Source organism: Callospermophilus lateralis, chromosome 1, assembly GCF_048772815.1.
Source record: "Callospermophilus lateralis isolate mCalLat2 chromosome 1, mCalLat2.hap1, whole genome shotgun sequence".
In the NCBI taxonomy this organism is placed as follows: domain Eukaryota; kingdom Metazoa; phylum Chordata; class Mammalia; order Rodentia; family Sciuridae; genus Callospermophilus; species Callospermophilus lateralis.
The window spans coordinates 32,321,685-32,346,092 of NC_135305.1; the positions used below are offsets into that span (position 1 = coordinate 32,321,685).

General features: G+C 39.3%; 1 protein-coding gene across 1 annotated transcript; it reads right to left on the reverse strand.

The window, feature by feature from the left end:
* Pon1 (paraoxonase 1) lies at positions 1–24,408 on the reverse strand. Its single transcript, XM_076861375.1, has 9 exons — positions 24,303–24,408; positions 18,371–18,441; positions 16,675–16,730; positions 16,125–16,293; positions 12,922–13,048; positions 9,716–9,916; positions 7,683–7,764; positions 3,829–3,957; positions 1–398 (listed from the first exon to the last, which is right to left on the reverse strand). The coding sequence occupies exons 1-9, from the start codon at positions 24,374–24,376 to the stop codon at positions 240–242; spliced, it is 1,068 nt and encodes a 355-aa protein (XP_076717490.1). The 5' UTR covers positions 24,377–24,408; the 3' UTR covers positions 1–239.

The following is a 24,408-nucleotide window of genomic DNA, read 5'->3' on the forward strand; positions in this document are numbered from 1 at the left end:
TAATAATTTAATTATTATTAAATTATTATTTAATAATAATTTTCCACTGGTAAATGAGATTTCCAAGTATTCCAAGACTAATTGGATTGTGTATTGTCAAAGGAGCTTCACTCTCCAGATTTGCTCTCAGCCTCATGATATGCAACTGACATCAATGGAGATCACTGCAGCCCCTTAGACTGTGGCAATTGGTGGAAATGATGGGCCTCCGCATTCCATAACTCTGGCAAGTCATCCTGTTAGAGTTCACAGTAAAGTGCTTTGTGATACACGGTGCCGATCAGCAGTTTCCCCTTGTACACAGAGGCTACTGAGCAGCCTTGCAACACTGTGCCATTTTCTGCATAAACCAGTTTCACTTTGGGTTCTTCTGTTAAGATGTTCTGGATTCGAAGCACCTATCAAAGAAATAATGTGAGCTTAACATTTTTTAAAAGTTACTTAAAACAACTCAAAGCACGGAGCCATTTCTCCATAAGAAACCATATTACCTCATGGAGTTACATATATGGTATTTTGTACCAAAATTACTCTATATTTATGATAACCTGTTTCCCCATTTGAAAACTGTCAGTTTTTGATCATGTGATCTTTAACGAGGGTAGTGAGCACACAGATTTACAGGGACTAGGCAAGAAATGTGAAAGAGAAGCATAGCCTGAGTGTGAGGTGTTAGGGAAAAGTGGAGACCATTACTCAGCAACAGTGGAATGATTACCATGCTGGAATTCAGGTATGTGTTTATATAGTTTTAGATGAGCTAGGAATTTGGATGCTTACCCTTAATTCCTGGCTTTTAAATATAGGGAAGGGGCAGAGGGTAATATGACATCCTCCCCACACCAAACCACCTTTCTGTACCACACTGAACCATTCTTCTGAACTTAAGGTCCAATCTCCAAATGTGTAAGATTTTATAAGTTCAACTTCCTTCACTTAGTTAAGAATTTGCACCATCAGCACCACTGCGGTGTTGTATTAGACTCACATGAAATACAAACATTCGATCATTCTTGCTGGCTGACAAAAATAGCCATTTTATATGATTTGACCTAATATGGAAAGCATTACATTGAAGGGGGAGACCTGGGTCGTGTCTTGGATCTTCTGCTTACCATTTGTTTCTCAACTATAGAAGGAGATGGGTGAGACTAGATTATTTCTAAATTCCCTTTCAATTAAGATAAAGTATGATTACTTAAAGAAAGGATGTCTACACACAGAACACCAAATATGGCTGTCCAGGGAGGCCAGTGCCTGAATATGAAAGGATCAATGGGAGCATTCAAAATGACTTCTTTAGAATAGCTGGCACCAAAGATAGATGTCTTAGGAAATTGCTATAGTGTTTAAAATACAGTATTAACTTCAAGGATGGTGGTGTATCCTGGCTTAACTCAGCTTCTTGTTAATAAGACTAAATTGCTTTTCAGTTGGGAAGAACATTAGATAATGGATTGTTATTACCTTTTGCTATTCCTCACCAGATCCATCATTAGAAAGGAAACACTTTTTTCCAGGACAACAAACCATGTCCATGGTATAGCAAATGCCCCGAGTTCACCAAATGAGCTAACAAGCAAGAACATATTAGAATCTAACATTCTGTTCAGTTCTAAACAGTGAACACTCCCCGGCATACATTCCTTCAATTCTATGTAACACGCCACTCAGCAATCCTAATAGCTAAAAATGAGGAAAAGGCACAAAGGATTGACATTAACCATGATCAGAATTTCCTGTAAACCTAGAAAGAAAAGATAGGAAATTGGAAGTCCACTTTTTTTAATGTTTATTTTTTAGTTTTATGTGGACACAATATCTTTATTTTATTTTTATGTGGTGCTGAGGATTGAACCCAGTGCCTCACGCATGCCAGGAGAGCGTGCTACCACTTGAGCCACATCCCAAGCCCTGGAAGTCCACTTTTTTAATACTTTTTTTGGTTGTCAATGATCTTTTGTTTTATTTATTTATTTATATGTGATGCCTAGGATCAAACCCAGAGCCTCACTCATGCCAGGCAAGCGCTCTACCACTAAGCCACAACTCCAGCCCTGGAAATCCACTTTTGTGGTTTTTTTGTTTGTTTGTTTGTTTGTTTTTTAATCCAGGAGATACAGTCATTTTTCCTTTCGTTTTTGGTTGGGAGACAGACTTAAACCTAAGCTTTTAAAACACTGAGGTAGATAAATGTCAAAAAACAATATCATGTATTCAATATAAATAATAATGACACTTAGCATATACTGAAAACTCAAAATAGAAAACACCAGGTAGGTGATAGTCAAAGTCCAAATGCCTATGGTAAAGTGAGCTTCAGATTCTTATTATTTGCACTGCAAAATAGTCTGCTAAATAGAGATCATGGATCAAAAAAAAAAAAAACTGGAATCTTTCAGTATTATAACAAAAGTGGAAGAAGAGGACTTTAAGCCAAAACAAATTCTAGCAAATGATTTATGTCCCCATCTTTAGGGAATATTCTGAGAGGATGGCTAATTATGCTTTTAGGACTGGTCCACTACATTGACTTGTATGTATACAGCCTTCCATATCCCTGGATTCCATATCTGCACAAATCCAATCAGCTTCATATGAGAAATATTGGAAAAAGAATAATATGTCTGTACTGAACACATATAAAGTTTTTTCCTTGTCATTCTTTCCTAAATAACATAGCATAACTATTATATGGCATTTATATTGTATTAGCTATGAGAAGTGATCTAGAGTGATTTAAACTACATGGGAGGATGTGTATAGGTTCCATGAAAATATTTTTCAGTTTTATATAAGATATTGATCCTTTTGTAAACACAGGGTCCTGAAGCCAATCTGCCACAGAATTGAGAGAGACAGTTCTGACACCCAGGAAGGGGGAGTTGAACAAGAAGGCAGGTAACAAAGAGTTAAACCATTGTAGCGTGGCACGATTATGTTTTTAAACGATTGAGAATTTCCAAGTTGGAGAAACTCATTACTGAAATAAAGATACGGACCCATCCAATGCTGGGGTTCCTCAACCCAGCCCTAGAGGCCACACCCCACTCTGCTCTGACTTGTACCAGGGCCTACTTTGAAGGAGACTCCTGTGCTCTCAGCCTCAAAGCAGCAGCAGTGGTGGTCAGACTGAGAGGGAGCTGAGGTAATTATGCTCAGCCACCTCCCTGTGGTGTTGCTGCTGGTTGGCTACATCCCTCAACCACAAGCTGTTCCTCTCAGATGACCCTCTCCACACACCACACCACACCACACACCACTCCTTTTTATTTTTATTTTCTTGGCAGTGCTAGAGATCAAGCCCTCTACCACCAAGCTACATCACCAGTCCACTGCTCCTTTCATCTTTCTTTTTTTAAAATATTTTTTAGTTGTAGATGGACACAATATCTTTATTTTTAGTTATTTATTTATTTTAATGTGGTGCTGAGGATCGAACCCAGGGTCTCACATGTGCAAGGCACGCGCTCTACCACTGAGCCACAAGCCCAGCCCCACTGCTCCCTTCTTGTTCTTGATTTTTTAGTCATTTCCTTCCCACTTGCTAGCCCTGAGGTTATCCCTGGTTAATGTCTCTACACTATGCCCACCTCTTTGTAAACAACACCTTTATTAAACTCCCCTCAAAATAACCAGTTTAAATGTACCATCTGTTTCCTATCTAGACCCTGAGGAAAACATGTCTGAAAGTCCTTTTTATTTCTAATCAGTTGGATCACCTATCCATGTCCCCTTTTTTATTTGCACATAGAATTGAGAACTATGTTTGCTGCAAAACAGTAGCTGGAAATAAGGTCATTGATCTACTTCGCTTTTCAAACTAACCTCTGAGGCAGGAGGATTCTCTGGGTCGTAGAAGAAAATCTTCATGCCATTGGGATGGCAACCAACCCAAAGGTCCCCCGTCACGGGATCCACGGATATGTTATCCACAAGTGTGTCAAAGTCGAGGGACTTCCAAGTTTAAGAGCAAGGAAAGAACAAAAAGATAGGGAGTGAGAAAAATTGAGAAGTGGTGCAGCAATATGCCAGGGAAAGGTATCCTCTCATCCTTGCTCACTACGTGGCTGCTTCTGGGGACACAATAATTCTATACCATTCTAATAGCATTCAAGGAATTCTTCTGTTTCCTCTGGCCTTCTATATATACTAGTATTTTGTTGGTTTCCAGGACAGATGGGGAAAGATTCAGAAAGCAAAAAAAAAAAAAAAAAAAGACTGTTAAAAGTTAAATAAAATCATTTGTACTAACATCTGTGCCGAAATCTAAAACTTTTTTTTCAAGTTTTAAGTGCAGCATAAAGCAATTCCTTCTAAAATGGCATGTGCAAATGATATTTTTGTAAGAATTCATAAAACAACCAGGAAATGTAGATCCATTTCTGATGTGAACATGGATGAAATGTAGGGTCTTTCATGGCTAATCACAGGCTGTGCCGCCGGCAAAGAAATGATCACCCAGGGTCTAATTTTTGCCTTGGAGTTGAGGAAAAGTTTGTTCTTCAGTTTCTTAATGTTATTCAACTCCCTGTTCTTCTGCTGTTTATTCTCTAAATATAAGTTGCAAGCGTGTGATGACTGCCCAGATTGCTGTCGAGGCTTTGTACCAGTATCATAAATAATAGCAACGATTCTTAATTCCACCATTCATCATCTTGGCTGCCTTCTACCAGAAAGAAATCCCATCTATTTGTTTACCTCTAACTCTCATCAGAGAAACAATATCTACCGCGTACCTTAGTGCCCAGGGACCCTGTAAATAACTGGTCGTGACTCACTGCAAAGGCCAGAGCGTGGGTAGGCAGCTGCAGACCTGCAGACAGCCAACAAGGCCCTCCGCTTCCTACTGAAAATGAGGGCTGTCCCCACGTGTCCTCAGAGGGATTAGAGGGCTCAGCAGAGCTTCATTCTCACTGCCTCGCAGGGCTAGCACTCCCTACTTAGCCTGGAAACAGGCAAGATTAGCCAGAGGAGATGGCTGGGCAAACACCCCTGGTCAAGATCAGCTCCAGACTTCCTCTTCCACCCTCCCTGCATCTGTCCCAATGTCAGCACGCTGCCCTGACACACTAGATTGTTTAAGTAAGGAAAACGTGATTCTCGGGAATCCATTATTGTCTTTGGATGGGGTACAGCCAATTGGCAAATTCCATGGTGCTCGAAAGCCAGGTGAGATGAGAGTGGGAGGTGAAAGTGGAGAAAGGACCCAGAAGCCTGGGGTCCCACCCATTCCACACTCAAGGACTGAGCTCCTACCACATGCTCTGAGGAGCTCAGCACCTGGAGAGTACCCAGCAGTACCAAAGAAGAGCTGCTGGCCCAGCGGGAAGCCCGTCCTGGGTCTGTAAATAAGCTGTTGCTTTGCAAACATGTAATACCTAGCCATCCCACCTCATCAGAGTGGGCATGTGTATCACACCTCAGAGTCTCATAAAGACAAGTGGAGAAGATTTTCCTCTCCTTAAAACAAATTATTCTCTGTGGGAAAAACTGTATTCTCTGTTAATAAATATCTCAATTTTTAAAAAATTGAAGTTCATTGAGGTAAGACTAATTCATTGAGTCTTATAATCTTTTTTTGGAGGAAAAGGAGAATTATTTTTATTGATATATATAGATATATATCATTATATCTATCTATCTATATATATATATCTCATAAAATTTGCTATCTTGACTTATATGTGTACAACTCCATGACATATGTACGTTTACAATGTCATGAAACCGTCACCACCATCCATCCATCTTTATAACTTTAAGCATCCCAAACAGAAACTCTGTAACCATTAAACAATAACTCTCCATTTGTCTTCCCCCCCAGCCCCTGGTAACCACCATTCCACTTTCTGTTTCTATGAATTTGCCTGTTCTAGGTACTTCAGATCATTGGAATCACAATCACTCCTTTAGTGTCTGGCTTATTTCACTTAATGTCTTCACAGTTCATCCACAGTGTAGCATGTGTCAGAAAATCATTCTTTTTGGTGGTGCAGCAGGTACCAGGGATTGAACTCAGGAGCACTTGACCACTGAGCCACATCCCCAGCCTTATTTTATACTTTTTATTTAGAGACAGGGTCTCATTGAATTGCTTATTAGTACCTTGCTTTTGTTGAGGCTGGCTTTGAACTTGAGATCCTCCTGCCTCAGCCTCCCAAGCCGCTGGGATTACCAAATCATTCCTTTTTGAAGTCAAATAATCTTCCATTATGTGGGTATAACACATGTTGGAAGGACATAAGCATAAACATGCCTCATCATAAGCTTTACAATTGGGCTCAGCTATTTTATCAAATTATGTGGCATTCTGAGATATTAATGAATATGATCGTTCAAGAGAAAGATCAGCATTATATTTGAGGGGTTGGCCTCTGCTGGGTTGGTTGCTCTGAAGTGAAACAGGCATGGTCTGTTGCCCAAAGTGGGATCCCAATCTGAAAACAAGGCTTGCCTTCAACCTGGCCTGGGCAGGAGCAGGGCCCAACACTCTGTGTGGAAGGTGTCTTGGATTGGGTTCTGCTACAAAATTCTTTAACTTTCAGTTTACAGAAGTACCTACTGTTAAACCACAGTCTGTTTTTATTCCCTCAGCCAGTGTAAGTGTGCAAAGTTCCATTTTACTTCAGCTAATACCGAACTAGCCCTGCCAGTGATTTTTAATGTCAAACACGATGTTACATTTGAAGTCGTTTCAAGGTAATTTTCTCAGAGTGAGGCCTGTCATGACAGTGCTTGAAAATGTTGATGGGCACAGTTCTAAGACAGGCAGTGACAGTGCTTCGCTCTGCGTGGGCAGCAGGACAGCAGTGCCAGGTGGTTTTTTCAGGGCTAGAGCTGCTGTCGGAATGGTCCACCTTGCTCATAGTTTTTCTTTCCTCTCCTTTGTGTTTTTTACCCCTTTTGACCCAAACCTTCAATCTGGACCAGAATTGATGGGGGCAGAGGGTGAACCCCTGACCCTCACCCAGCCCAACCATATTAATTGAACAATTATTTGTCGAATGTCTACTGAGTGTTGAAAATTGTTGCAAAGAAAGAAAAAAAAAAATCCGTCCTGGTGGAACGTACATTCTTGAGTGTGGGGCAGGGGGTGGGTCAGATAATAAAGAAGACAAGCCAAATGTACACTATGATGCTAATAAATGCTGAAAGCAATGATAAGGAGTAGAAGAGTTAGGAAATAAGTGGGGGTGGGTTCCAGGTAGACTATCTGATGAGAAAGGGTTTTGCTGTGATGACATTTCAGTAAAAACTGGACAGAAATGACAGAGGCAGCCATGGAGATATGTTCCCAAGCAGAGGGAACAGTGCCCTGTCCTGAGGCTGTTTCTTGGCTTTTCCATCAACAGAGAGAATAAAAGAAAAGGGGAGAGAAAAAGAGAACGAAAGAAGGAAAAGGGAGAGAGAAGGGACCTGCGAACGCCATCCAAACTTAAATTCACTAGAACAGAAAGAATCAAAGTCTCCCAGGTGAGGTGTGGCCTGCTGTTCCCGCTCTGCAATTGAGTCAAAGTGAACAACAGACACAAAATGATGCAGACGGCTCTTAATAACGAAGTGAAAAATGGGTTCTCACCCACTTCAATTAGACAATTCTTTTTTCCTCACTTTTAATTTCACAAATCAATTAGAATCTAATTATCACTCTGCAAACTTATAGTGTTAATACATCTTACCTTCAACAGAGTTAAAGTCCAATTAGCGTGCTTTTCATACACATGAATCTTATGAGCCAGCAACTCGGATATGTAGACATACCTTCAAAGAAGCAAGAACTGCATCAAAGTGCTTGAGGTAATGCAATTCAGAAGGTTACAGGGAGTTGTAATAACTCTTCCTGGGGAAGAACTTTGCCTAGAGACTGGAAAACAGCACACATCTCAAAGCACTAAATTCTGAAAGAGCTCAATGAGTTCACAGCACACAAAGGGGTTTAATCTCTGAGAAGTTAATCCTAAAAGTGGAAACCTACTAATCCCTGATCAGTCCTAACACGAGCTCTTAATTTCTGGGAGCAACAGACAACTTTCAATGTAGTGGTGAGTCCCAGGTTCTGTATTTTTAAATTTTATTTTATTTTTTTAGTTTGAATAACCATATGTATATTTTCACATATATATTCCTATGTATGTTTATATAAATTCATATGTCTATGAGTATACCCCCACAGCAACCAAATTCCTGCTCAGAAATTTTCATATATATTCAGTTGCATAATCATAAACTATAACTAAAACAAATTGGAACATCTATCTCAAAAGAAAAATAGCTATACACAAAGTTATATCCATTTAAATACTTTCATGTATATTTTTACATATATTCATATTTATATTCCTATATATGGATGAAAATGTTCAATTCCTAAACTAACCCTATTTTTCTACATTAGTACTATGCCTACAGATTACACCTCAGAGAAACTAGGTTCTTCATTTTAGAGTACAGAGAATTGTTCCTCCAGGAAGCTACAGAAAAGCCCCTCAGCAGCAGTACCTTGTTTTAGGCCAGAGAAAATACGAGAGAAGTCAGGATGCTTGGCCTAGATGGAGAAAAGTCCTCCACACCCTTTGTCCTGAGCCTGCCCCAACCCTGCGGGCTTAGTGTTTTTCAGAATGAAACATAACATACCCAAAAGAGTGCTGGTTAGCGAAGCACAGTGCACCCCAAAACAAGAAGAGATATGATGGCATGATTATCTTTCATTGTTAAAGCCAGGGGACAATATGAATAATTGAAAGCGTCCCATGCTTCTTCTTCTAAGTATATGTTACGAACACTCTGAAATCCTTGATGATACAAGATGAGGAAGGGTATAGAGGGCTGGATGTATTTTATATATTTATAAAATATATTGGATGTGTGTGTGATATTTTACTTTTTTCCTAATTTCATGTAGATATATCCATACTGTGGATGACCACAGTGTGGTCCCTAGACCTATGCTGCTCTGTGCATCATTGCAAGGCTGCCATGAGATAATATTATAAATCAAGCACATTACTAAGCAAGCTGCTGAGTTAAGAAGACTCTTTCCTTTCATTGAAGACTCAAGAAAGCAGTGCTTAATTTACATTTTGATGTTCCTCATCTTGTCACAGAACAATATATATATATATATATATATATATATATATATATATATATATACACAAACACACACACTCCTATGTATTGTTAATTTTGTTATATACTCAAAAATATTCCTTTAGGCTGGGCAAAGTGGCTCATACTTGTAATTCCAGCAGCTTGGAAGGTTGAGGCAGGAGAATTGTGAGTTCAAAGCCAGCCTCAGCAAAAGCAAGGTGCTAAGCAACTCAGTGAGACCCTGTCTCTAAATAAAATACAAAATAGGGATGGGAATGTGGATCAGTGATCCAGTGCCTCTGAGTTTAATCATAGTACACACACACCCCAAAAAATCTTGCTTCAAAACAAAGCTGTTTGGGTAATATTAAATGTTTATTATGGTTTCCTCTCTTGAAATGTACTTTTTCCCCCTTAAATAAAACACAGTACATCTTCACAAAATGTAAATGTTTGATCTGATAAATTTTACCCTCAAAGGATTAAGATATTTTACTTTTCTTTTTCTAACTTCATCTTCCTAAGACAATATGTATCAAGTCATTTCAAAATAACTACAACATTCTAAAGACATCTACTGAGAACCCAGATAAATCCATTACGATGTAAAGAGTGCACATACTTGCCATCAGGTGAAATGTTGATTCCATTAGCAAAGTCAAATCCTTCTGCCGCCACTCGAACTTCATCGGGACTATAGTAAACCACATATGACCAGGCTAAACCCAAGTACATCTCCCAGGATCGTAAGTATGGATCAATAAAATAGTGATCATTTGTGGCATAAAAATGCTCAGGTCCCACAGCGACGATATCATTCAAACTGCAATTCAAACACATAATATATACAGGTGAAGGTGCTGTAAAGTTCAGGCTTGGGAGCTGGCATTCATTCATGTCTATTCCTAAATCAAGATATGGGATGAGCTTTCACTCTAGCTATAATGGCACAGAATCAATGTGAAAGCAGTCCTATTTCTCCCATCCTCAAAGATAAGAAATTGTGGGCTGGGGTTGTGGCTCAGTGGTAGAGCACTTGCCTAGCATGTGTGAAGCACTGAGTTCAATCCTCAGCACCACATAAAAATAAATAAATAAAACAAAAGTTTGTGTCCATCTACAACTAAAAACTGTTTTTTTTTTAAAGATAATAAATTGTTCTGTGAACTCTTAAGAGGTCATAATAGCACTGTAACATAAAAATCCTATTAGCTATATCTTAAAAGAGGCGGCATGGTGTGGGTATAAATTCAGTGATCATTTAAATTCAGCCATAGCATAATTGTCAGAGCAAGATGAATCTGTGCTCACAGGGAACTGGCTCCTATCAGTCCTTAGATTAAGGCAATGAAAAACAAACAATAACCCCCCCAAAACAAACAAACAAACAAAACACTGAACTAGCAACACATTTTAGTTAAATCTTTGCTACCTTAGCTTTGCAATCTAGGGAAAATCAATCCTTCACGTGTCAGGGCCTCAGTTTCCTTATCTGTAAAATGAGGATGAGTCACTGGTTTATCTTCCAGCTTTAAAGTTTTATGATTCTCAATGGAATAAGATGTCCATGAACAAGAAAGTTCAGAAATAGGATGCTTGCCTATTTTCTTTTCTATTAGGATTCTCTCTCTGTTTCTGAAAATGTAAGATATATGAGTCTATTTTTCTGCTTTAATAGGTACAATAGCAAACACATAAGTGAGTCATTCTTTGCTGATTGAGGTGATGGAAGTTCCCCGGGGCCATGATCTGAGAGAAAATTATCCTTGCTCTATTGCAGGGTGCGTAATGGCCAGTGTATCAGCTCTGACGCAGTGCTGGGCTCTGGGACCAATGAGACAAGCATGCAGAGCCTCAGTTTTCTCATCTGTTAAGAGAGGTTAAGTGATTTTCCCAAAGTCATACAGCTCATTAGTAGAAGACCAAGGGTCAAAATCTTAATTTGTGGAGTTGCAGTGGGAATTACAATGAAACAATGCCTGTTGTGTGCTTTGCCAGGAGCCTAACACCCAATAAATCCTCAATCAATGGGAGTCACTATTACTACATGAAAAAAGGTCTAGGGGTTTAGGATTAGTACAGGCTCCAGACATAAATCTGCAAGCTGGATCTACTTTCTCTTTTTTTAAAAAAATAAATTTCTGAAATTAGTATGCTTTCCTACCGTTTGCCTGCTTTTCATAAAGAGCAGCAGAATGGAATGGTTTAGAGCAAGAGCTTTGAAATCTGATAAACTCTGCTTGAGTCCTGACCCTGCTTGCTATCGTCACAACAGGGCACCAGAGTGTGTCAATAAACTTTGAGCCACTTCTCTGAATGTCAGTTTTCTCTCTGTACCTTGAAAGGCTAGGGTAAGAGTGAAATAAAATGAGTATAAAGGCCTTGTCACCATGCCTGGCATATGGTAAGTGACCAACAATAATAATAGTTGTGACATTATTAATAATAGCAGGCTGAAGTAATTGGAATAGTAATAGCATAAACAACCATCAACCACAGAGCAAAAGTACATGTGGCTAAATTTTATTTAATTGTGGCACTAGAGTTACTTTCAGTCAGGTTCTATGCTGACAAAGACCAATATCTTTGCAACTTGACCAGAAAAAAAAAAAAAAAAAAAAAAAGAAAGAAAGAAAGAAAGAAAGAAAAAACTCCTAATCTGGAAAACTGGACAAACATGAGGTTTCCAAGATTAAATGTTGAAACAAATCAAATAATTTTTCACTATTTCATAGTCGTTCAGGAAAGTACTTTAGAACTCACACTGTCAGGACCATAATCTCAGCTCCACTGTTGACTAATGGTGTCTTTGGAGGCATCTTAGCAAATCCTCTAGGCCTCAATGTTTTTAAATCCACAAAGGGAATGATAATAGCACCCAATTACAGAGAGTTTCATAAAAAGTCACTAAAAAATCAGTTCAAATTGGTTAGTGCGGGAACTGATTTAGAGCTGAAGTTTATTAAGTTGTGATTGCAATTATTGTCATTCAGCTTTGCCATCCTACTTATTTTCCTTATGTTAGATCTTGGCATACTTTACATTCTTCAAATACCCAATGATCTCATTTCTACAAATTCAAAATGCATATCTAAGAGAAGACCCCCAAATCCAGTGCATCTAAATCCTGTCTTTGTTGGCTCCCAACTAGACTCCTTGACAATATAACACCAGGAGAAAGAGAAACACCCACGGATTCTCAATCCTGGTCAACCCAATCCAAAGTCAACTTCCTCACTTGCCTTATGAATATTTGTTTTTTTGAGGCTAATATGGGGCACAACAATCTCACACTACCTTCCAAAGTAATGATTACTTCCTAATTATTACAATTTTTTAGAATCCCAGCCCCTACCTGCATAATTGAAGTAGAGCATTCAACCTCCTCAGTGTTTGTAAACCTTGAGTGGTACTCTTTGCAGGCACCTAGGAAAGGGATTGGCACATAGGAAACCTGTGCCTCTTCCTCTCCTTTCTTATCTGATGGTTTTGAGGATGAGAAAAATGAGACTTAAGAGAAATTGAGTTACTGCATGAAGATTGACCAATTAGTTAGCAGCCAAGTAGAAAAAAAGGCCAGGGACTTCTTCTGTAACCCTTAGATAAGTTCAAGTTCAGAGAACAGATTTGGGGTGGAAGAGTTCATTCAGAGAAGATAATTTGGAAAGAAATGAGATCATTGGGTATTTGAAGAATGTGACCAGGGCACATTCAACTCTCTCTTCCCATAACCACAAAGAGTATTTTTTCTGCACAAAGGAAAAAGTAAACGTGGATGAACCATTCACTGCTGCTAAAGGAGAAGACAGAGATGAGCCATCTCAGCACCTAGGCAGAAGTTTGTGCCTAATGGTTTTCAGATGCAAAAGTGATTTTTCTTCTTCTTGAAATTTAAACACCTCCACCGTGGACTTGAAATCTGGATGGTTCACCACCAGCAGGTACACAGCATTATCTGAGAGAAGATTAAAAACAAAAATTGAAACATTAACTGAGCTTTCAGCTGTCAGCTCTGTCTCCAAAAAGCAATTTCAACCCACCTCCAACTAGTACTTAGGATGTCAGGCAGATGGAATATTTTCATCTCTTGGTAGAGAGAACATTCGTGATTGCTCCAAAGAAAAGTGGCTACAGGAGGAACAAGTGACAGTCTCTAAAAACTCCAAACTCTATTAGAGGGGGAGAAAACTCTCAATTTAAGAATGAGCATCACTGACACTAAAACTCCCAAGAGCATAATAAGCTTTCTAGTCCAAATGGCCTCTGCAAAATACAGAGTTGACTAGAAGGGATAGAGATGTGGAAACTGTCTAGGAGAAGGTGAGCCCAGGTATGGTTCACACCGTGTAAGAAGAACATCACAGAGAGATGGTAGGAAATGGAAGCAACTTCTGTGCCTCTGTGGGACAAAAGGTCAAAGAGGTGTGATCAGAGTCGGCAAGTGATGTGAGATTCTGATCTTTACCTTATGAAGCAGTAGTAAGTCTTTGGAAACCTCTGACATGATCAAATTAATTGAACTGAAGAGATCTGAACATAGAAGCCAGCTAAAATGATGTTGTTAACTATTCAGCCAATAAGTGTTTATATTCAATGCTAAATGTTTATGTGAAATGCTACAAAGGAAAAACGAAGCAGGAGAAAGATATGGGGTTATGAGACATGTTCTTCATAGGAGTCAGGGATGTTGTTTCTGATGAAGTGATGTTAGAGCAAATGACGGTTTTGAGGATGAGAAAAATGAGACTTAAGAGAAATTGAGTTACATAAAAGAGCAAATCATGAGGATGTCCGAGAAAGTGTGTTCCAGGCTGAAGGAAGAGTGTGTGCAAAGACCCTGAGGCAGGAGCTTCTTTGACACATTAACTTAATAGTGAAGCTATGATTGGAACAGAGAGAAAGAAAGAGAGAGTAGCAAAGCTGAAGCCATAGAGGTAGAAAGGCAGGATAAGCCTTGTCAGAGATTAGGTGAGGATTCAAGGCTTATTCCTTGGAGGCTTGGAGTCAAGGAATAGCATGACCTAAGACTACAGCAGTAATTCAGGATTGTAGAGAGGAGGGGCTGGACCAGGATGTTGAAACTGAGAGAGAAGAAAGGAAAGCACATGAAACCCTGGTGAGAGCTAGTGAATGAGTTGGTCAGAAATCAAATACAAAGAAGGATGAAAACCCGGATTCTTATTTCTTGCAGTAGACTTTACTTCTAGAAATTCATCCCAAGGAAAGACTCACAGAAGATCCATGTGTAAGAATATTTCTTTTGCTGGGTGCTGTGGTGCATGCCTGTAATCCCAGCAGCTTGGGAGGGTGAGGCAGGAGGATCACAAGCTCAAAGTCAAGTCAGCCTCAGCAAGTTAGTGAGGCCAGGCAATTAGCAAGACCCTGTCTCCAAAAAAAAAAAAAAAAAAAGAAAGAAAAGGGGGGTGGCTATGGATATGACTCAAGAGTTAAGCATTCCTGAGTTCAATTCCCAATACCAAAAAAACCACAAAGTTTCTTTCACTACTGTTTGTAATAAGCATAAACATAGAAATGGGCTAAATAGCAAAAGGACTGTATTACTGTTTTTCCACCCAGCTGGATCCTGAGTGGCCACAGTGAACTAGCTCTAAATGCACTGGCACAAAAAGGAATCATGATGCAGTGTTTAGTGCAAAAGCAATTTATAGGAGAATCTGTGTAACATCACCCCATTTTATTCTGAAAAGCATACCCATATCAAACATATTTCTTAGCACCTGAAAATTTTTTTAAAAAAAAATTTAATAGTGGTGAATGGGTGGAGAGACCATAGAAAGACCATGAATATACATATTTATTTTTCAACACTTTGAATTTCAAGTGACTTCAAGAAAGGAACCCAAACAAGTATGTATTACTACCTTCAGTGATGGAATTGAAAACCTGTTAAGAAAATAGCAATAATAACCCATATTTGTAGATATTCTCCTAGAATGGTCCTGGTCTAAAGTTTTTGAAATAGAGAAAGTAAAGAGGCAAGAAAAAAATGAATTTGAACCTCTGGGGGCAACTGCCCAAAGAACCATCAACGAGTGGCAAAACCAGGAGCAGGAGAAGAAAACCCTGGTAAGATAGAGCTAGGACAGGTGAGCGGCAAATCAGGGAGGGACAATCCTCTTGAAAGAGAAAGCGGTCAACCGTGAAAAATGAGGTGGAGGAAGGAAGGAGGGAGGGAGGAAAAGGATGTTTGTTAACAAGGACCTCACTGATGGATTTCAAGGCAACCATTTTAGCTACCCACAGTGGGGACAATCAGGAAGCAGGGGCCATCTGATGAGGAAATGGAGGCAGTGAGTACAGATCACCTGGACAACTTTTAACACGTATTCCTTCCCAGACCTCCCTCAGACCAATGAACTCAGAATTTCTGGGGCCGGGGCCAGGGCACCTTGACTTTTTTTTTTTTAACTCCCCAGGTGTTTCTGGGTGCAGCTGAGGTTGAAGATCATTATAGAGATCAAGGATATGGCAGCACAGTACACAGGAAGGAAAAATGGGATAAAGTCACAAGGGAGGGGAGAACACGTTGTGCTGAGGAACAGCGTGAACAGAGTCAGCAGGGGCAGAGGGCACTGAGGGTGGCAGGGCTGAGGGAAAGCTGGCCCTGGTGACCTTCTGTCCCTGGATCTACATGTCACAGATGACTGACGTCAGACAAAAATCTATTCCTGTAAATAACCTGGGCCTTTCAAAGTGTTTAAAATTAAAAAAACAAAAAAACCATAATGACTAAGGCTGAATGTTATAATAATTATAGATAATGTAAATGTTGGTGTTTTTTTTTAAATTAGGAGCTTTGCAAATCTTAAATATTTTAGCATTTTCAAGCATGTGTCTTTCATATATTTAATTAACATATAGAAATGGTTCAAAGGTCCAAATATAAGAACATTATTCATAATTCAGCTCTGGTTGGATGAGAAGAAATATTCATTCGCTGGCATGGGTTGTTTTTTTTTTTTTTTTTTTTTATTTGCTTTTGATTTTCAGTCAACAGTAAGCATTGTTACCTTCATCTGTGAATGTGCTAATCCCATGAGGGTTAAATGAAGACAAATCTGATTTACTTCCTGTAATTTTCAACTCCAACACTGCTGGATCTTCTTCATTCAGGTCCATCAAAAGTATTTTTCCAGGTTTATCGGGCTCAAAACTCTTTATGCCAGGATATTTTAATCCCTTAAAAGCATGGTGGAGAAAAAGCAGGCACATTACTAACATCAAGTACTGACAGAGGTGGTGGGAGGCATATGGGTTCACATTCTCTGCTCTGGGCCATAGGGCCACACGGGAAGCCTCTTAACTGCCTAGTACAATAGGTCCACAGAAGGCTCTGGAAGCCACGTGTTGCACCAGCTCACCCCACACAAAACCTCTCATCACCTGTAGCAAATGCATATATGACCATGACATCTGGGTGGGAGATGTCATCTGGGAAAGCCAGATGACTCCATTTTACTTGAAAGTGGACATTGGTACATAGAAGGCCTAAGTGAAAGACTTAAGTGACCAGTTCCTAGAAATTGTTCTAGAACACAATAATTGAAAGAAAACACTCACGGAGCTGATGAAAGCCAGCCCATTAGGCAGTATCTCTAAATCTTCAGAGCCTGCTTCTGCAGAAGAGAGTACAGTTTGCTCATATTATTGCAGAAAACTGAAGATACATTTCTTCAACACTTTTGATTAAAAAATGAGGATATATATTAGATTTTCTTTAATAGGTTCAGCATAATTCGTCCTTTCATTCATTTCATTCAAATTGGTGAATTGATGCAATTGTATGGAAATTTATAAAATGTTAATATATGTAACAAGTGTAATTAAAATTTACTTGATGTATTTATTTCAAATGAGGTCCTAGAACTTTGTCTTCAGAATCTGAAACCTCTTAAGTAAAGCTCATGAACATTCACAAAATGTTCAAAAGATGTGATTATTTGAAAAAAGCCTGTGGTCTTTTTAAAAGATGCAAGCTATAAATATATATTGATACTTTATAGCTCCTTATTAATAGCTCCAATATCAATTAAACAGTTTGAGAACCATATTAGAAATATATTATTATATAAATACATTTTATTAAAAATATAAAAAATATTTTTACTATATCATTGTTATTAAGTATATTTTAATAATGTAAGAAATATTTTAATATATTACTATAAATATATTATATTAGAAATACAACTAAATTCCAAGTGCTTGATTAAATTTTAAATGGGGATACATTTTAGATGATTGAGAATGCGCAGTTGCAATTAATATGTCAATAAAATATGACTCCCTTCAAGTTTGTCATGCTTTCAATAGACGTAAAATTTTCAAATTTTAATTAATCTAGGGACAAACAAACTACTTATTTTTGTATTCATACTTTTAACGGAGATGTATGCTTTTCAAATGCCTTGTGATATATGATATTAATAACATATTTTTCTAGAAAAATGTTGTGCCCTCAGATATCTGGCCAAGTTTAATGATGCTAACTGAATGAGTGTTCTGGCATTACCTTCTGAACTGTAGTCAACTGAGATAAATAATTCTAAAAAACAAACAAAAACACCACCCACCCAAAACAATAACAAAAGCGTGAACTAAGCAAACTGTCCTCAAATAACAAAGCTGGTTGGTTGAAACCAGATGAGGCGCTGAGCTCTGGGACACTCTGTGGGTCACTTTCTCCTGGCTCTCTCTTTTTGCTGACAAGCTGGCCTCCCACAATGGAGGCCAATAATTGCTTTCCCAGCTTCCTTTGCAGCTAGGGCCCCAGCCTGTCCTTCAGATCTGACTAATGAGATCTAAGGGGAAATCTGCTGAGAGGTTCTGGGGAAATTTTCCTCTCCAACTTTAAAAGAGATACATGAGGAGAAAAGCCTCATGGTAATTATCAAGGCCTGTGAGAGCTTAAAAAATATATATATACATTCTCTACTCACTTTGTCTTCCTCTTCTTTCCTTCTTTTGTTTTCTCCTCAGGTTATATTACCATGAAATCATACATGCCTCTGACTATTGTTTCTGCTCTATTGACCAAACAAAAACAAATAATCAAAACGGCCAACACATTGGCAGTATGTTGGGGAAGACAAAAGTCAAATGACGTGGTATTTCATAATTAACTACTGACTTAATAAAAATCTCCTGGGTCAACAATGTTTTTTTGAACAAAATTAAACAGGCATATGGACAAAATAAATAGCAAGATGATATACTAGCAGTTCAAATGAGACACCTTCTCTTCTCACATACATACCGACTCCTTTAACAAAATTACAGTTGGGAAGTTCCACAGGTTTCACTTCACGGAAAGCATTAAGTCGTTCTCTAGGAGGGAGAAAGGAATGGACAGATAAAACTCTCAGAATTAAACTGCATTTCACAAAATTCTTCTTAACTGCTCTTCATCTTGGAGGCAACCCCAGAGTCAGCGGTCCCCAACACCCATAATTCTACCATGCAAGGTCAGAGCAATGGGGAGCATGGGATACAACATTTAGTTGAGTAAGGGCTCCTATGTGCAAAGATGGACAGATGTACAAAGGGGATATGTAGTGTCTGCTCCATGCACTTTTGTAGGAACAGGAACTATTTTAATTGTGTAAGAAATACAAGGTGGATAGTTGGGGTCAAATGGCAACATGGTTCCAATTTCTCCCATGATATTTTAGAACAATTGACAGGTTTCCTATCCATTTGCCCAGCCTGGTTTCACAGCTTGGACTGTGCATCTGCTTTCAGACTAATACTTGAAAAATGTAAGTGTATCTAAAGGCTTTGTCACTTCATAAAATCATACCCAAGTCCAGCCTATAAAAAAGCATCTCTCTCTCTCTCTCTCTCTCTCTCTCTCTCTCTCTCTCTCACACACACACACACACACACACACACACATACACCACACAAACCTGCATGTATGAAAATGCACACATTTACACACAAACAACTTATTAAATACAAGCACATAAAAATCATAGGGGAATATTTGAATGAAGGACAAAGGAAACATGAACAGATGCTAGAACAAAGCACCAGCAGCCTGCCTACACATAGCAAAGATTTGAAGAGGCATTTGAAAAAATTGGACCATGACATTAGCACAGCAAAGAGATTACATATATATATATATATATATATATATATATATATATATATATATATGAACAAATGATATCTTATAGTCACAGTCTCACAGGGTGATGGGCTGGAGGTGACCAGACACTTTGGGTAAAATTCTTATCAACATTATACCGAATGGTAAGAATTTGAGGGCAATTGATCTTTCATTTGTTCATTAAGAAAAAGTTTTTAGATGTTCCTACTAACATGCCATTGAGTATCAACTCTACCCACCTGCTAAGATTGTCTGGCCTAACAGGCTAGGAAGGGAGCCCATAAACCCACTTTGTAAAAGCACCACAGTTCTTTTGGATGCACAATTGGTAGAGAACCAGTAGGCCAGGTGCTAGAGATACAGAGATGAATAAATAGGAGAGATAGTTTGGCCTGCCAAGAGACTGTGGCTCCCTGAGTGATAGACATGAAATTAGAAAACAGACTTCAAAGAGAAGTTGGGATTTGCCCTATGACCTGGAAAACTAGAAGATATTTTCAAAAAGGAAATCAGAACTGGTCACAGTGGAGCATGCCTGCAGTCCCAGCTACTGGAAGGCTGAAGTGGGTGGATCACTTGAGCCAGAAGTTTAAGTCCAGCCTAGGCAACATAGCAAGACCCAGTCTTTAAAAAATAAATAAATAAACAAAACCCAGAAATCCCATGTCATAATCACAAAAGTTTGCAATAAAGGGAAAGTTAAAATTTATAATAGAGTAGGGGCTTACAAACTTTGCATATTTAGAATTGTATTAAGAAAAGCATTTTACATGGTACAAACATGCATGTGTATGCATGCTCTCTCTCTCTATTACACACACACACATACACACACACACCCCTAAACCAAGTATTTCAAAATGATACTTACTCTAACCTATGTATGCATTCTTAACTTTTCTACTCAAATCTACTTCATTTATTTAAAAATGTTGATCATGGTCTACTACACTGATTTTGAGAGCTGTCACTATGAAAGACACTAGTCTGGGGGACACATAATGAATATTCATGGAGTGCCGCTAAGGAACCCCAATGATGATGGTAGGGTTCAAGAGGTTAAGGGTGAAGGTCATATCCAAGGACAACACAGAGAGTGACATAGGAGGAGGGATCCAAGGATATGAATTTGTTGAATAGGCCAAAACTTGTGAAAAAAGCCCAAGATAGTCAAATTAACTAAAAAAAAAAAAAAAGACTTAAAACCACATAGGAAGGAATAAGCAGGCTGCCTGGCTCACAAGGTTTGTTAACTGTGATTGGTTCACTGAGTATGGAGAAAGGTGGACCTGTTCAGCTATTTTTCTAATTCAGGCTTCCCTCCCCTGCCCCACAGATGCTCTCTAGCTTGAAAATGGCAGGATAATCACAGTTAACAGGAGCCCACAGTAGGCAAGGAGGTGTTAAACCTGTTCCCAGTTGCCTTGGGCTCCAATTTATGGCCCAAATGAGTCGTATCACAACAGGATATCACTGACACCATAGTTCAGGTGCTGTGCATACCCTCATTCAACCTGCAAACACCTCCCTAAGGGGTTGTTTTCCTGGGTTACAGATGACTAACATCAGTGGCTTTCCAATACCATATAGTTATGAAATGTCTAAACTGGGATTGGAACGCAAGTGCAAATGCAAATCTACACTCAACCCCCTAACAAGGCAAAATTTACAAATAACAATAGTAAACAGCTAGAAGAAGCCCATTGAGGTTCATTGGCCTGTGTCACTGTAATTTAACTCATGTTGTTCTATCTTTTTCTCAAATTATCAGGAAATATCTTGATTAAGTCCAAATGTTCCAGGTCAAAGAGATAAAGTTCAATACTGAGATATGTCCTTGATTCAAAAGCCTCTGAACTCTGTCCAGAAAGCACACAACCTTTACTGTGAACTATTCAGTGCAAATATACCCTGGCTTCCAGCCAAAGAAAGCAAGAAGTTTTCCTCGTGTATTAAGAAACCCAATCTGGAACTCAAGCCAGTCACCCTTAGCTGTCAGTTTTCTGTAGCTTCACGGCACACTCTCTGTTCATTCAATAATTCCTTTTTAAGACCTACTATACACCAAGCCCTGTGCTAAGAGCTCTCGCACACATACTTCCTCATTTAATCTCCTTAGCCACGTTTGAGACAAAGATTTGTGTTTTCCTTGTTTTATAAGTAAGAAAACTGAGGTACAGAGAAACTAAGTCATTTACATGTCATTGCTTTGCTTAAAAGAGCAGAGTTGGGATTTGGAATTAGGTGACATGATACCGAGGACTCTGTTCCCTATGTCCCTTTCATACTCCTTTTCATTTGCTCACTCTTTTCCCTCCATCCAAGGAGGCCCTTTATCTCCTTATCTGTGGGGACACCCAGGATCCTCATGACTTTCTACAGCTTCTTCTATGACAGGATTAGTACTCCTAAGTTTATGCTCATGAACCTCACCTACATATCTCTCAAGTCTCTTGTCCTGTTGCTTTACAGTTATCAGTTTTTGGTCTTGTTGCTCCCCATCCACTCTGAAATCAGTGAGCAAATGCTTTATCATATTGATTTCTATGACTTCCAGCACAATGCAGCACTTTGCAAGTGGGAGGGGTTGGCAGATGTCCTCTGAATTGTTTTGTGGCATTGCTAGGCTAGAACATCAGAGGGAGAAAATGCTGTGGATGCATTGATAGGGGAGACTGGAGGGTTGGTAGGTTATTTATCCTTAGCCTAGGGTTTCAATGAGGTAAGGTAATATTCAGGTATCATTCATTGGATTTCCTAAGTGAATTTTTGAAATCACATATGACAGGTATAAAAGCTAACAATTATAGGGCACTTATTTTTTAAAATATTTATGTTTAGGTATAAGTGGACACAATACCTTTATTTTATTTTTATGTGGTGCTGAGGATCAAACCCAGTGACTCACATATGCTAGGCAGGCACTCTACCTCTGAGCCCCAATTCCAGCCCCTATAGGGCACTTATTAAGCAGCAGATTTTTTATATATGCTACTGCAATGTGGGTTATTATTCCATAATTTTCAGGTGGAGAAAAAGCTCAAAATTTCTTGGTATAAAGTGGTAAAGTGGCTTGAAAGTTGGAGAAAGGAGATCTGACTCAGGGTCACCACCCTCTATCCACACAGTGTGTTGCCTGGAACAAGCCTGAGTGGCACAGATGCATTGAAAGATTCATGCTAGCTTTGTGGATTCCTTCTAAATAAAGGAAACAGTGGATTCATGCATCATGATGAATCATTTAGGAATGAGCGCCTCCAGGACCTGCACACGAGGGGAACTATTTCTGTCTTGTCCTAGGCATTTCCTGGGCTTGTGCAGTATGTACCTCTCAAAGTTATATGCAGCTGACTATAATGCCCCAGAGGAGCATTCTCAATTCCTTCTTCTGAGAGCTCCCACCTCAGAAGCTCAAGAAATCCCTGCAGGCATCCCTTGTATGCTTCCACAAGTTTCCCCCTGTATAATTTCTTGTGAGTCCCTCCCGCTCCCCAACACACACAAACATATAGCCATCTCTGAATTTTAAAGGTTGTGCTTTTCTGGGGGTTTGGCTTGTTCCTGATGAAGGCTTCAGGACATCGTTGCTTCCATTTTCTATGTTGGGCAGATTCATGATTTTTCTGGAGACTCAGGTACCTTATCTCTAAAATGAGGATAAAGGTCACTTGTTGATTATCCAGGATCTCTTGCTCTGGTTCTAGCATGGACAATGACAAAATATGAAGAGAAGTGCATAAAAATCTCCTGGGAGTTTGTTAAGTAATGCTGATAAGATTCAATAGTATAAGGGAAGGGGGCACTGAGATTCTGCACATTCAGGAACTCCTAGTTACCACCCATGCAGCTAGCCCATAGACCCTTCTGAGTAGCAAGGCTTTAGGACCATCTGGAGAGAAGTGCAGTCTCCTTTTTTCCCCTGACTGGACTACTCCAGGAAGCTCGGTACCCACTCTATATCTCTCTACATAAACGCATTGGCAGCAAACAGTACCGTGATCAATGAAAATTCACATGCTAATTTTTACATCATCTAAAAGCCTGAACCACTAACTACACTTTTTTCAAATACTTTTCTAATATTTTGTGATTTCAAAAATAGCAGTAATTAAAAGAAAATTCCACAATAATTCATAAAAACCTATTCTGAATGTGAGCTTCTATGTATTAGTCTGTAAGGTGATAAGATATTTTAAAAATCCAAAAGATTCCATTATATTAATGTTTTACTTCAGAGTAAATAAGACTTATTTGACTAAGCCTCTGAGAGTAGGATGATCTGTAAACTTTGAACACCTGCAAAAATTTACCATCCTCCATAGCACCTTAATGCTTTATTAAATAAAGAGAAGCAGGGAACTAACATTTATTGAATAGCTACTATGTCCCAAGCTCAGTGTTGGTTGCTTCCTATAGGAGTGTGTATTATCAATTTCAATTTATTGAAGCAGCTGAGATTTAGAGATGTGAAGTGATTTGTTCAAATTCTCATACTCAGAGGGAAGAGCTAGAACCTAGGACATCAATTGCAGCACCATGATTCTCTCCTCCCTGACTGGCACCCACTGGAGCAGGTGGACCACTTCAGGGAGCATCTGCTCCTACCTACTTAGGTCCACATGCAGATCGTCCCCCTCCACGTGGCTTCCAATTGAGATTCTCCGTGGCCAGAAGCTTTGTGCTGTGACCAGGCAGCCACTACGGGGTGGTGGTGGTGGGGGGTGTCCTTTCCCTAATTCACAAAACACCAACCCTTATCCCCCTCCACCCTTTTTTAAAAAGCCAGGTTGAGAAGTCAATCTGTAGCCAAAGCACGCAGATCTTCATGACACTGACAACTTGCCCCACTCACCACTGCCAATGACTTGTCCATCTCTCAGACCACGAGCAAGGGTGTTTACAAGTGGCACACGATAGCTGGACAAACATTGACGAAACCTCTGTTGGAAATGTATCCAGCACAGGTCTGTATTTTCTGTTAAGAGCCTGGACCCTACTTTGGGAGTGGGGGTGTTACTACACTGGGGTTTAGGGGAGGGACAAGGGTTGCAGCCCTCACCACGACCCAACTTACTCGTAAGAAGACCGGTGATCTCTGAAAAGCGCCAGTCCCAGCCCCATGAGGGTGAGCACCGTCAGCTTCGCCATGGCCCTGGACAGACTAACGGACTGATGGACTT